The 15758-nt window shown below is 41.9% G+C and overlaps 1 protein-coding gene across 1 annotated transcript in view; it reads left to right on the forward strand.

Annotated features, from left to right (window-relative positions):
- Positions 1 to 15758, forward strand: part of me1 (malic enzyme 1, NADP(+)-dependent, cytosolic) — a 354758-nt gene that overhangs the window by 267031 nt on the left and 71969 nt on the right. Inside the window, exons 8-9 of the mRNA XM_055635901.1 lie at positions 1978 to 2075; positions 5210 to 5323. Of these exons, the coding sequence (XP_055491876.1) occupies positions 1978 to 2075; positions 5210 to 5323 (212 nt within the window). The remainder of the gene's footprint in view (positions 1 to 1977; positions 2076 to 5209; positions 5324 to 15758) is intronic.

The raw sequence follows: 15758 nt of genomic DNA on the forward strand, positions 1-15758 counted from the left end.
GAAGGACATGCATAAATAAAATGATGAAGTTGCTTCAGTGGCACTATTCAGCAGCTTACAGATTCCACGTATATATTTAGCTCCTTCAAAAATATCCCATCTGTATATTGTTTAATCCAGACGGGAGCCAAAACTAACCCATTATCGCTCTTGGTTATATTTGGCAACATTTTGGCATTCGGCATTGCAATGTTTGGATTTGTGATAAAAAGAACATATGTAAGCTTTGCAATCTGTAATTAGAGAATGTGAACATTGAGTGGCACTATTATCCTTGTTACACAATTTGCCATAATTTCATAAAATATTTTAATGATCAGCTTTTTCGGCAGTTGTAAAATTAAGGCTTTAACTAACCAAATTTAAAGTAGAAATAACAATTGCATGATCATATTTTGAGGACAAATTATTCTATGTGCTATTTTGACATGTTTTGTTAATGTGTGCGTTTGACCTTGGTGTTTCTGCAAAGCCCAAATGCAAATGTGCCTCAAGAGAAACAACTAGGTCTGCATGGAGAAGTGGTGGAAGCAGATATGATTGCAACTTTTAGGCTGCATTTAAACAGACACAAGTACAGGCAGGGGATATGGCAAAATAGACCATATTCAGCAGCTTAGATGGGCATAATTATCAATAAGGCAGCAACTCTACCACTGCGCCACTGTGCCGGAGAATTCTGAACATTCTGTAAATTTTGTGATGAGTATTGCCTTGGCATCTAATACTAACTTGGTTACATCTTAATGCAATTGATGTACTTTGGAAGGGCATATAAGCAAAACACATACACAGAAAGGGATAGAACCCTGAAGAGTGTTGATGAACAAAGCAATCACTGGGTATAAGTCTATAAATCTCTGAAAGCACCAGCATGATAGTGGGTAGCAAACAAGGCACATTTGATGCTTGCCTTCATCAGTCATGGCATCATGTTACAACTTTATAAAACATTGTATTGGGCACAACTGGAATATTGCATGCCGTTCTGATCACAATACTATAGTAAAGATATGATTGTGCTGGAGAGAGTGTGGAAGAGATTCAACAGGATGTTGCCTATCATGGAATATTATTCGGCCCAAAGGAGAGGTTGCAAAGACTGGGTTTCATTTCTTTGGAGTGCTGAAGAAAGTGGGGTGACTTGATAGAGATTGTACAAAATAAAGTGGGGAATAAGAATCTTTCTTCCCATGTGGAGTGACAAAAACAAGAGTTAGGAGCTTAGAAGGAATCTGAGGGCTATTTTTTTTTCACCCACACAGTGGGTAGATGGAGTCTGGAATGCACTGACTGAGGAGGTGGTAGGAGCAGATAGTCTTACCACATTTAATAATTATCTAGACCAGTATTAAAGTCACCAAGGCATTAAGGCATGGACCTTATGTTGGATTAATGTAGTGTACAATGGAAGACATGAACATGGTGAACCAAAGGGCCTGTTACTGTGTTGGAGTTATTAATGCTGATTTGATCTTTAGACCTGCAATGCTGAATTTTGTGATTGGACATATACTGAGTGGCACATTAGCTGTACGAATTAGTAATTTTTAAAGTAAATTATAATTACGAGTCCTGAAATATTTATGTCACCTTCCTGTCATATAATTATATAATTTGATTGATGTATTGATTGAGGGTGGCACAGCGGTAGAATTGCTGCTTTACAGCGCCAGAGACTACGGGTGCTGTAAGCAATTTATACCTTCCCCCCGTGGGTTTGCTCCTGTTTTCTCCCACAATCCAAAGTTGTATAGGTTTGTAGGTTAATTGCCTTCTCTATATTGTCCCAGTGTGTAGGATAGAACCAATGTATGGGTGATCATAGGTCGCAGACTCGGCGGACCAAAGGGCCTGTTTCCATGCTGTACCTCTAAACTAAACTACTAATTAGGAGTTTATAACGAGAGCAACTCAGCAGCCTTCCCATGAAATGTTTATGTATTGTTGTCACTAATGGACATTATCTCTGTTCAGGGACAGCTGCAGTGGCAGTGGCAGGCTTGCTGTCAGCTCTACGTATCACCAAGAATAAGCTGTCAGATCACACATTACTGTTTCAAGGAGCTGGAGAGGTTAGTGAGCAAAAGAACTATCAACAACTGTATTAATTCCTCGCACATTATTGTGAATATTGCTGCTTTTAAAAATTGAAGTGGGCACCATTTTAATTTTGGGAACATGTTGGTATCTAGCAGTAACCCATTACACAAAGTTTACTGGATAGGCACAAATTGCTGGAGTAACTCTGCAGGACAGGCTGCATCTTTCAAATGTTACCTGTCCCGCTGAGTTACTCCAGCATCAAATCTCTGCTCTCCAATCGCAGGTTCAGAGTTCACCTTGGTCAGAACAAGAGTGCATGGAGAACGCAGAAGAATGGGCTCCCGCAAGGGTCAGTCTTAGCCCCAACCCTGTTCAACCTTTACACAAATGACCTACCCACCACCAAATCCCGCAAATTCATCTATGCAGATGACATCTGTTTGGCCTTCCAAGCACCAGATTTTGGTACATTGGAACAGGTGCTCAATGAAGACCTTGCTAAACTGGACAAGTACTGCAAAACCTGGCGCCTAAAACCAAGCCCAGAAAAAACGGTCTCCAGTGTGTTCCACCTCCATAATGCAGAAGCCACAAGAGAACCTAACATCTATCTGAGCAGGACCAAACTGAAGTATGCCCCCACTCCAACCTACCTCGGGGTGACCCTTGACAGGACCCTATCCTTCAAGGAACATCTCAAAAGAACAGCAGCTAAGGTGAAGTCCAGAAACAATCTCCTCAGTAAGCTTGCTGGCTCAAAGTGGGGGGGGGGCAGCAGCCCCCACACTGCACATTTCAGCACTAGCCCTTGCATTTTCTTCAGCCGAATGTTGTGCTCCTGTTTGGTCCAGGTCATCCCACACACACCATGTGGACACTCAACTGAACTCAACAATGAGGATCATCACAGGAACATTCCACTCAACACCACTTCCCTGGCTCCCTGTCCTATCCAACATAGCCCCTCCACACATCCGGCGAGTAGTCCTCACTCAAAGGATGCTCCAAAAGACCAAAAACTCCCCTCACCTGCCAATTCACATGGATATCTTCAACCCACCCACTGCTCGACTTCCATCTAGACGACTAATTTGGAAGAACCCACCACCAGCTGATTTCACCATCCAATCAGCTTGGAAAAAGGAATGGGAGTCCAAGGACGTCCCAAATAAACATCTGGTGTCAGACCCCACCCTACCGGTCCCTGGCACCAATCTCCCAAGGAAGCAGTGGACGACGCTGAATAGATTCAGGACTGGACATGGCCCCTGCTTGGCCAGCCTTCACAAATGGGGCAGCAGTCCAACCCCACGGTGTGCTTGTGGAGAGCAGCAAACAATGCAACACATCATTGAAGCATGCCCTCAACAAAGACTCAAAGGAGGACTTGTCACCCTTCATACAGCAATTCAAGAGGCAACTGCTTGGCTAAAGGACTTTGCATTCGCTAAATAAACTCCAGCATTTTGTGTCTATCTTCGGTGTAAACCCGCATCTGCAGTTTCTTCCTACACAAAGTTTCCAGGACCAGTTTCTCTATTTCAAATCCTCCTTTTAAATCTGCTGGATGATGCTGAACTGAAATGCCGATCATAAAATGCAAATCACTGAGTCTGTTGCTTTTCAATGGCTCTTATCTCCTTTTGACATAGCAGGAGCCATTTGGCCCAATGAGCATGCCAGCATAGTCCAATCAGTCCCATTCCCACTTATTTCTCTATAACCCATTTTCTGATTCATGCCTATAAAGTCCACTTGAATTCTCCTGGGAATCACTTACAGTATAGCAGCCAATTAGCCTAACATCCAGCATCTCTGGATGTGGCACGAACTGAAAAAAATGGTTGCAATTCAGAGCGGACATTCATGATTATAGGCAGCATCCTCGATCAGGATTAAACCCGTGTTGGTGAAACTGTGACCGAAGCACCAACTGCTATACTAGAGTGTCAATCTGAATCTGTGGTTATATAGACTATCTTGTATTAATATTGATAGTCTATCCCAAAACTCCCACCTTAGATGATTTACTTTAGTTTAGTTCAGAGATACAGCGCGGAAACAAGCCCTTCAGCTCACCGAGTCTGCACCGACCAGTGATCCCCGCACATTAACTCTATCCTACATATACTAGGTCCAATTTACACTTACACCAAACCAATTTACCTGTACGACTTTGGAGTGTGAGAGGAAACCGAAGATCTTGGAGAAAGCCCACGCAGGTCATGGGGAGAACGTACAAACTCTGTACAGACAGCACCAGTAGTCAGGATCGAACCCGGGTCTCCGGTGCTGTAAGGCAGCAACTCTATTGCTGCGCTACCATTGCGACCTAAGACTATGGATGTTATTATATGTTTAGATCTTTACAAAACTACAAAAATGGCAACGTGCATTTTGATTGCCTTGAGGTTTTGGTGATAGAAATGTAATTTAGATGCATTATTGTAACCATGATCTACCATTTCAACAATGCCATAATCTAGTTATCTAGTAGCAATAAAACATTTCTCTTCTGTAAAATAACTAAAGATCAGAGAATTGACGCGCAGCTCCTGGACACCAGCATCTGAAGGTCTGGAGATGAGGTTATTGTACCAATTTGGCATCACTCCATCAGTACAGTGAAATTATTTCATCATAATTTCAGCCTGTGAGCAGAATGGTGACGCAGCAGTAGAGTTGCTGCCTTACAGCATCAGAGACCTGGGTTCGATCCTGACTCCGGGTGATGTCTGGACGGAGTTTCTACGTTCTCCAAGTTGCCAAGTGGGATTTCTCCGGGTGTTCTGGTTTCCTCCTACACTCCAAAAACCAACAAGTTTGCAGGTTACTTGGCTTTGGTCAAATTACAAAATGTCCCTCGTGTGTGTAGGAAAGTGCTAGGATTGATCACTGGTCAGTGTGGACTCGGTAGGCCGAAGGGCCTGTTTCTGCGCTGTGTCTCTAAAGTCTAAAGTCATTATATTTTACTAATTTGATGTTCAGAAAATGACCTAAAAGATTATAAGGTAGACAAAAGTGCTGGGAGAAACTCAGCGGGTGCAGCAGCATCTATGGAGCGAAGGAAATAGGCAACGTTTCGGGCCGAAACCCTTCTTCAGAAGTTGTTTTCAATCTTGTTAAATCTGGTACTTTTGTTTTGTCTTGGCTCCTAACTTAGGCCGCCCTAGGAATAGCACAACTATCCGTGTTGGCCATGGAGAAAGAAGGGACGACTCGACAACAGGCTGCATGTAAAATCTGGATGGTTGACTCCAAAGGCCTCATTGTCAAGGTAAATGTAAAACCTTAAAGCATTCACCTTGTGTGTGGGAAGGGAAAATATTATTGGTGTTGGTGCTTCCATGCCTCATCTGCATTGTATATTGAATGAATTGGTATAGTTGCTGGATGTTTAAAACATTGATGATTATGTTGGCATTCACCTCACGAATAGCCAGTTTTTGGATATGTTCTCTCGTTCCATTAACAACAGAAATATCAGGCTACGTCAGGATTTTATCGGGATGCATAACAAGTCAAGTCAAGTCAAGTCAAGTTTATTTGTCACATACACTTACGAGATGTGCAGTGAAATGAAAGTGGCAATGCTCGCGGACTTTTGTGCAAAAGACAAACAACAAAACAACCAAACAAATTATAAACACAATCATAACACACATATTCTTTTACATAATAAACAGTGTGGGTTGGGAACAGCTCCACCCAAGACCACAGAGAATTGTAGATACAGCCCAGACAATCAAACAAACCAACCTCCCTTCCGCGCCAAGGCCAGCGGCATAATCACAGACGAGTCGCATTCCGGCCACTCCCTTTTCTCCCCTCTCCCATCAGGCAAAAGCTATATAAGTGTGAAAATGCACAGATTCAGGGACAGTTTCTTCCCAGCTGTTATCAGGCAATTGAACCATCCTATCAACAACAAGCGAGCAGTCTTGAACTACTATGTACCTCATTGGAGACCCTCGGAGTATCTTTGACTGGATTTTACTGGCTTTATCTTGTAGTAAATGCTATTCATGACACTCCCTTTATCACGTTTCTGTTCACTGTGAATGGCTCAGTTGCAATCATGTATTGTCGTCGTGCTGACTGGTTAGCACACAACAAAAACTTTTCACTGTACCTCGGTACACGTGCCAATAAACAAAATGAGCTAACATGTAGGCACATGTGTTTTGCTCCCAACTTGGAGCTCAATGTGCCTTTTGAGGTGACCCTTGGTGCAGCGAATTTTATTATGTCAACACTCCACAACCTGTGAAGGTGAATGTCGGAAGGCCACACCATGGCAGCAATCCAGGCATGACCTGGCCAGATGGATGAACCGATTGCCCAGATGTCTCACCAATTTTTCAATTTAACATTAGCTTATTGAGTATACATGTCAGAGAAAAGGCTAATTATTGATATAAAAATTATTTCCGAAATAAAGCAGAAGAAATGGAGGAAGTATTTTTTTATTGCAGGTAGGTTTTGCAGTATAGCATTGTGAGTTTATGAGATTTGTTTATTGTCACGTGTACCGAGGTACAGTGAAAAGCTTTTGTTGCGTGCTAACCAGTCAGCGGAAAGACAATACATGATTACAATCGAACCACCCGCAGTCTACAGATACACGATAAAGGGAATAATATGAATAACGTTTAGTGCAAGATAAAGTTCAGTAATTGAATAATTGAAACTGTTAATATTATAACAAATCTCTGCAAGTATTGGGATTAATATTGCTGAAGGTTAAGACATGATTTTTTAACTCGTCTTTATAATCCGAGATAGTAGAATTGCAGCTAGCTGCAGAGGGTCACTTTTGAAATGTAATAATAACAAATGGAATTGATAAATATAGGCCTTTGTAACTGCATTGTGTTTAATTAGACACGTCCTATTGTTTATAAGGTTTAAAGTATTTCTTCACGGCATTTAATGGCACAGATGTATTCCAAACAGTGCCAATGTTCAAGCCAGAATGGGACCTACTGGTATGGTGAGCGCTACTGATTTGGTTGTCCTGTGCACAACATATCGTGAGGTACCATGAGTTCTCCTCAACCTTTAATGCTCTAATACTTATTGGATGTACTATGCCCTCCTGACTGAATTCCATTGTGCCTCTGCCCCACGAATGGGGCAGGGCATTGACGGTGTGAGCAAGTTGGGCCGAAGGGCCTGTTTCCACACTGTATCACTCTATGACTCTATGACCCTTTTGGTCAAATCTATTAAAGGGCATGCCCAATAGTAGTAATGTAAAGGCTACACAGCTTTTTATACAAGGCATCTTTTCCTTAGCAAACAAATAGTTTTGTGTGAATGTGATATTCACACAATTTAATCTGCTTTAATTGCAATTGCTTCTCCCAATTCACTCTGCTGTGTTATTTAATTTAAGTTCTCATTGTTCAAATGAATAACGAGTAGGTATTTGTGGAGATAAATAAATATTTCTGCAGGGGTCTAATGCTGTTGTATTCATAGACGCTGCAATTACCTGCTGGCAGTCTTCACATTGTGATCATAAAAACATCAATTGAAATATCATTAAAAGCATTTTCTTTTGCATTGCAAGCTTCGAAAGGAATTAAACAAAATGAAAGATCTTTGAAAAGTTTTGAAATATATGAACGAAAGAATTTGAAATAAATGAAAGATATTTGAAATAATTGGTGTGCATCATGGATCCAAAATCTAATGCCCTTTCTGCTATAAAATTCTGTATCTGGTTTAAGATTTGAAATAGTAGAACTCTGTCCGAGATTTGCAGAGCAACTTTTTCATCTTTAACATTCAACCCGGATGAATTTTTGGAAGTCCTCGAAGGTAGATTAGATGTGGAACCATAGGAATAGGATTAGACTTTCCTCCCTACCAGGCCCATTCTGCCATTTAATTTTGACAGGGTGGTTTGTATCTTAAAGTCAACAATCTATCTTAGTTTGGTATCTTTAATGTCCTTGCCTCACTCTCAGTTTTGTAATTTCCAATTGATCCACCTTCAAAGTCTTTCTGTGAGACGTACCTTCCCCTTTTATGTTATCTCCTTCCTGAAATGATCTCTGAGCAGTGATGAAGGTTATTCCCTGCTATTCTTACCACCCTGTGCAGCATCTCGCCATCTACCTACCAAATCCTTTAATCATCTTAAACAGCTCACTTATGTTACCCCTTAATCTAATATATGCGAGAGGAAACAACCCTGAACTATGGAACTGGTCATGATTTCTATGTCCCAGAGTTATTCAGGGTGGCCCTTCCTTCCTAAGCAAAAAACATAATGTGCTAGGGTAACGTCATTGGTCAGGCAGCATGTTTTTTTTGTCTAGTTTTTAGTTTTAGAGATACAGCGCAGAAACAGGCCCTTCGGCTCACCGGGTCCGCACCGCCCAGCGATCCCCGCACATTAACACCAGGGACAATTTTTACATTTACCAAGCCAATTTGCCGACAGCACCCTTGGTCGGGATCGAGCCCCGGTCTCCAGCGCTGCAAGCGCTGTAAGGCAGCAACTTTACCGCGGTACCACCGTGCCAACTACGCTATCTGGAGGCTTACCTGATGTTTTGGTTTGGGAACCTTCTTCATCTATGATCCATTCCCGCCACGGACAATGACAGTCTGACCTGCTGTATTACTCTAGCATACCTTGTGTTTAGCACATAATTCCAGCATCTTTTCATGTGTCTCCATCCTTCCTCAGACTTAATGCCTAAAAATAAGTATAACCTTCAGATTTAGGCCAAATAGAGCTCTATTAAACACACATAACTTCCACTCCTTTGTATTCCAGTCCTTGAGATAAAGGAGAGCATTCTAAGAAACACCATGTTTTTTCTTGCAGCTTTCCACTGTCTTTTAACGCTTTGACCACAAATATATGCTGCTTTTTGAAATTTCTATTGAATTTGTGTTGTTGTATATTATCCGGTTTCATTGTGTTTAAAGACTTGTTAAGGGCTTGTCCCACTTAGGCTATTTTGTAGGCGACTAGGCTGCCGCCACATGATTGCTGGGGTGTCGCCTGTATGGTCGTGAGTAGAAGGATGAGAAGGGATCTTATTGAAACATATAAGATTATTAAGGGTTTGGACATGCTAGAGGCGGGAAACATGTTCTCGATGTTGGGGGAGTCCAGAACCAGGGACCACAGTTTAAGAATAAGGAGTAAGCCATTTAGAACGGAGATGAGGAAACACCTTTTCACTCAGAGAGTTGTGAGTGTGGAATTCTCTGCCTCAGAGGGCGGTGGAGGCTGGTACTTTCACTGGAAACTTTCAAGAGAGAGCTAGATAGGGCTCTTGAAGATAGCGGAGTCAGGGGATAGGGGGAGAAGGCAGGAACGGGGTACTGATTGTGGATGATCAGCCATGGTCACATTGAATGGCGGTGCTGGCTTGAAGTGCTGAATGGCCTACTCCTGCACCTATTGTCTCCTCAGTCGCCCAAAGCGTCGTAGCGTCTTTCTGTTCCCTGCTGGAATTTCAACACGTTCAAAAATTTTCGGCAACAGTGGGTTGACGCCAGTGAGGGTAGCTTGACTTTTCCTGACGTAGGTGCTGATGTCGGTTGTCGCCGGTGCTGACCGGTGAATTCCAATGGTGACTACCCGCGTCAACCTACGTCAACCGGTGTGGTCGTAGGTGGACGTCCTAATGGGTCGCTGGTTGCCAGTAGCTTCCATAGCGACGTTGACTAGGTGGTAGGTTATTGTAGACATTGTCGTAGAGAGGGTTCAGTCGCCGTTTTTTCGGAGACCTTCTACGACTATGACAGTCACCTAAAAAATCGCCTAAGTGGAACAGGCCCTTTATGCTGCAGCAAGTTAGCATTTTATTGTAGTGTTGTCAGTGCCTATGACAATCTGTAGTTGACACTTGACTCTGATCTTGGATGCTGGCTCTTTGCTTTGAATTCAATCTGCTGTACTTTTGCTCACTGACTTGGTTTATTAATGACCGTTTGGAACTCCTTGGCTGAGAGTCTAATTCAGCATTGACTCCTGTGAGAGAATTATATGGTACATGAGGAGGTCATCAAGAGCTGCCAAATGTTTTTCTCAGAGCTTTGCCAATGTTTCCATTATTTGTCCACTTCTCTTGTGACTTCCCACTGAATTCTCTCCCATCAGCCCTGTATTAAGAGTGTATGTATACAACTAGAGTTCCGGAATTAGAGCATGTCATCTGGCCCAATTAATGTGTTGGCTTTGGCTGCCCTTCCCTCCCTGCTCCGATAACTCATAAGTTTCCCAACTTAGCCTTGACTACATAAGTCGACAGTCTCGTACTTGTCTGGACTTGAGAATTCCAAACATTCATGACACTTTGAGAGAAGAAATTCCTCTTCATTTCATTCAAACCATAAATGAACAATCTCTTATCCTTAAATTACGCCCCCTGGTTCTAGAGTTCCACATGATGGGAAATTTCCTTTTGGCCAGTCTGTAAATCTCAGCACCACATCACCCCCCCACACTCACCACCACTCCTCTGGAATCATGTGTTTCACTATGAACTTTTATTATTCTTCCTTGCTGTACAGTGTAGCAAGACCGGCTTACTCGCTGGTCCATCACCTTTACAATTAAAGCAAACATTTTACTAATTTACTGGTGTTTTCATGTATGAGGACCCTCAGGTCCATCTACAAAATAATATTTTGTAATCTGATGGAGTTATACCGCACGGAAACAGGCCGTTCAGTCCAACTTGCCCATGCTGACCATGGTACCACATCTACACTATTTCCGTCTGGTTACGTCTAAACCTTTCCTATCCATGGTTGTCCAAGTGACTTTTAAATACTGTCTCAACTAAATAAATAAGTGGTATCAGGACCTGTTAACGGGAGGTAAAACAACAAAAACAGACTTGGTTGGTAGTCCCCTTTCTGCGGAGTTTAATGTTATAATAGAGCGATTGTTCCTATTTTCTCTTTCTTTCTTTTCTAGGATCTATTTTCTCACTTTACTTCCTTCTCTAACTTCTTTTCTAAGGGGCTTTCTTTTCCCAACACTCTTGCACTTCACGACTCTCGCGCACTTTCTTTACTTTCCTTACTTCTACCTTTTTCTTAAAGCTCAAAAAAAATGAAGCGGTACAAAAAATGTATTAAGATATATGTGTTGTGTAGTATTGTAATTTACCGTACTTCTAATAAAAATAAAATAAAAAAAAAAAAAAAAAAAAAATACTGTCTCAACTACGTCCTCTGGGAGTTTGTTCCATATACTCACCACCTGTACCCTGGAACAGTCCTGTCCCTCACTTTGTCAGGTTTTCATCATAGCTATAACGTCCTAGTCGCATGCGCCTCTCCGCCCGCCTTACCTGACAGGTCTCTCACATTGAAATGAATGCCATTTAATCCAACATTCCTCTCTCGCTTCCTGCTGTGCTCCTGCTGATCCTGTCCACTAAACTTGCTTTCTTAGCCTTCATTACAAAGCCTTTCCTAGCCTTTCAGCTTCTCACTTACCTCAATCCTACATTGAATCCCGTCCCCCTGCCAATCTAATTTCTCCATATATCTTTGAACAATCACCAAAAATGTCTGTTTTCAGCAGTCTATTTCCACCACGCAACCTGCTTGGCCCGGCTGTCTTGGTGTCCAGCACGTTTGGCTGAAATACGCAGTGTATCCTCATGTCGTTATTAATATGGATTATAAATAGTACAGATCCCAGCATTGATCCACATGGCACCTCAGTTGTTAGTTTACCAACCAACATGAAAATAATCTATCCTGCCATTAGCCATCCTGTAATCATGATATAATATAACCCAATTATATAAGCTCTTACATTGCCAAGTAAACTTTTATGAGCCAATTTATTGAATGGCTTTTGGAAATCTAAATACATAATATCAACTCGTTTCCCTTTATTCACTCTGTTTTAATATATTTATCAAACCCTTTTTTTTCCTACATGTTTTCTTTACTTGATTATGATTATTCGTCCTCTGAAGTTCCAGCACTTTAACATCATTAATTAATCCTGTCTCATCTATCAGGAGGAATAGTGAGGCATTCCAGAGCAACTCACCAAGTTAATATAAAATAAATACTCATCAAACATCTGGCTTTTTTTCTGGACGATTGCCTTATTCTTCGTGTGTGTCCTCAGTTTACTAATCCCCTTGCGAGTGAAAAATTTTCACCGTCAAAACCCCCCAGAATTTTGAAGTTCATGTTTCGATGGGTCAACTCATTGCAGTTGTCTGCGATTTATGCCAGTGAAAATACAAAAATATTTCTCTTCAACATTCAATGCAGCAGTGCCCCACCAAAGCAAATCCATTGTGCATGTGGGATCTCATAACGCATCTTTGTTTTTAGTGGTTTGTCGCACCAAATATTACTGTCACTATTCCTTAGCCAGAGAGTAGTTGTTTAAATTTGGTCGCAGAAGAGAATGTAAGATGGCGCCAGAGCATGGCGACTCTTTACGCGCTGGTCTAAGAAGAGGATCTATTATCATCTGATATGATTGTTCTACTCTTCTAAATCTCTTTTACCTTTAGTACTTATGTTTGGCTTGAGTGTATTCATGGATATGATTATCCAATTTGATTAGATAGCACACAAACTGAAGCTTTTTTTACTGTTTCAGAAGCTCATATGTTCTAGGAGCAGAATAAGGCCATTCGGCCCATCAAGTCTACTCCGCCATTCAATCGTGGCTGATCTATCTTTCCCTCTCAACTCCATTCTCTTGCCTTCTCCCCTAACCCCGGACACCCTTACTACTCATGAATCTGTCAATCTCCGTCTTAAAAACATCCATTAACTTGCTCCACAGCTGACTGTGGCAATGAATTCCACAGATTCACCACCCTGAGTAAAGAAATTCTCGATACATGTGGCAATGATGTGACAATCTAAATACATCTGTTAAAGATGCTGAGTGATCTGCAGAATTCTTCATTTACCTTTTGTTTAAAAAGTGAAGCAACCAAGATGCCGAGTGAATTTTACTTGTTAGCTAATTTTGTGGCTTGTTACACTTGCTGTATAGGATGTTATTAATAAATTGATTAGGGTCGACTGTCCATTGCTGAGCTACTTGTGAAGGAAAATAAACCGTATCTTTTCCTAATTTTATTCACAAGAGGTCTGCCTACTTTTTTTTTTACATAGAGAACAATTTCTTCCTTTTGTGAATAAATCTGTACCTGGTGTTCATGGTGACACTACCCTTGTGTGGTGCAATGGGGTGGATAAAAGCTGCAACCACTATGCGCAATATCCCTTCACTTCTCAAGCTGACAACTTGCCCAACCCCACCCAGTCAAAGTGCATGTTTATGGCCAGCTGCCCACATTGAGAAATGCACACACAGACAGAGCCGTCCTGCAAAGAATAACAAAATAGCAATTACAAAGCCGCAATATATGTTTCTTTAAAACATGCTGCACCATTTAAATCCAAGCAATCTTGCTCCCTTGAGCTGTAAATATTTGCATTGTATGTCCTGCGCTCATTTTGTGTTTCTGCACTCCTCACTGCTACTGTAGGCCTGCGGAAAGTCTGAGAAACTACATCATGAGATCATAAGTGATAGGAGCAGAATTAGGCCATTCTGCTGATCAAGTCTACTCTGCCATTCAATCATGGCTGATTTATCTTTCCCTCTCAACCCCATTCTCTTGCCTTCTCCCCATAACCCCTGACCTCCATACTAATCAAGAATCTATCTATCTCTGCCTTAAACATATACATTCATGGACTCCAGAGCCTACTGTGGCAATTAATTCAACAGACTGAAGACATCAGGTGACGGAGATCTTCAGAGCCAGTATTCATGAGGCTTGACCCGAAATATCACCCATCCATATTCTCCAGGGATGCTGCCTGATCTGCTGAGTTTGCACCAGCACTTTGTGTCCTTTTGTGTTTTAACCAGCATCTGCTGTTCCTTGTTTCTACTTTATGAGGACCTTGTGGATTAAGGAATCCTCATTGTGAACAAATGGTTCAAAAGGTATGAGAGGTCTGTGCAGCATCAAGGCTTGAAAATTATGGTTGTTGGTAATAAATTAGCATGTCTAACAGAACAGGCTGTTTTTTACAATTGGAATTTAACATTTTAATGGACCCATTCTATTTAAAAAATATATATCTATGGCAAAACAGTGATTATTGGATCATGTTTTACTGCTTGAGGTAATAAGACACTTTTATTAATCCCCGAATGATGTCCCTTGATACAGCTTAAATGAACAAAAATGTATGTAGAATAGGTAAAATGGATGTGATAATTTTCTACTACAAGAAGGTCCATGTTAATCTGCTGTGCTTATCTGTTCTGGAGCATACCCACTATTTATCTGCCATTTACTATTTAGCGACTGAGACTGCACCTTAAAGTATTTCATAAGCCACAGGAGCAGAATTAGGCCATTCAGCCCATTGAGTCTACTTCGCCATTCAATCATGGCTGATCTACCTTTCCCTCTCAACCCAATTTTTCCAGGCAATCTTTGACACCCTTACTAATCAAGTCTCTGCTTTAAAACTTTGAAGAAGGGTTTTGGCCCGAAACATTGATTATTTCCTTCGCTTCATAGATGCTACTACACCCTCCAGCACTTTTAACCATATAACCATATAACATTTTTTCTACTTTCTGCTTTAAAACCACTCAATATCTTGGCATCCACAGTCAAGTGGAACCTCATTTACTGTAAAGCTCCTTAAGAGGTCCAAAGGACAGAGCACTAGCAAAGTCAAAAGTCAGTGGATCACATGGTGATCAGTATACTGACAGGTACTCTAGCCTAAATTTCACACTATTCAGATGTTAACGGAATCCATACAAAAAGGACACAAAGTGCTGGAGCAACTTTGGAGAACATGGATAGGTGATGTTTCAGGTGGGGACCCTTCATCAGACTGATTTTGGATGGGGGCAGGGGGAGAAGAATGCTGGAAGAGAGGAGAGGCAAGACAAAGCCTGGCAGATAATGGGTTGATGTAGGTGAGGGGTGGAGGGGGTCCTTGATAGGCAGAATGTGAATGGAGGCCACAGATGAAAAGATAAGGTGTGAAACAAAAGGATTGAAGAGTTGCCAATTGTGAAGCTGGAGGAAGGAATGTAAGGTGAGGTGAAAATAGGTACGAGTTCAGGTGGAGAAAGGAGGGAGATTGTAGGGAAGAGGGGGAGAGTCTGTAGTAATCTAAAATTGTCAAATTGAACATTCATACATTGTAAGCTCCTGGAGGTATTGTTCCTCCAGTTTGCAAGCAGCATCACTGACAATGGAAGAGGCCAAAAGATGTAACACCTGGGGATTGGACACCAAGAGATTGGACCACCAGGGGAGCTGGGGAGATGGCAACTCTGCCGGCAGTCTGTTCGGCTTTTCACTCTTTTTGTTATTTTTTAGTTTGTTAAAAGTTTTGTTTTAATGTTCTCCGGCTTGTTTTATGTGGGGGGAAGGGGTAGGGGATCGGGGGAACCATTTTTTGGATCAATTTTTGGATCACATTCTCCGGGCTCTGCGACCTACCACCGATGGAGCTGGAAGCCGCCTTTGACTGGCTTTGAGCCCTTTTCTGGGGCGCGGACTTAACATCGGAGCTGATCCCTTGCCTGGGATCGCTCCCACTGCGGTCACCACGGAATCAACATCAAGGGCTTGCAGCCTCGGGTGAGGTTAGTCGGGAGCTCCAACGTTGCGGAAGGTTCACCAGCCCCGACGCAAGGT

The sequence above is a fragment of the Leucoraja erinacea genome, chromosome 5, assembly GCF_028641065.1.
Source record: "Leucoraja erinacea ecotype New England chromosome 5, Leri_hhj_1, whole genome shotgun sequence".
Lineage (NCBI taxonomy): Eukaryota > Metazoa > Chordata > Chondrichthyes > Rajiformes > Rajidae > Leucoraja > Leucoraja erinaceus.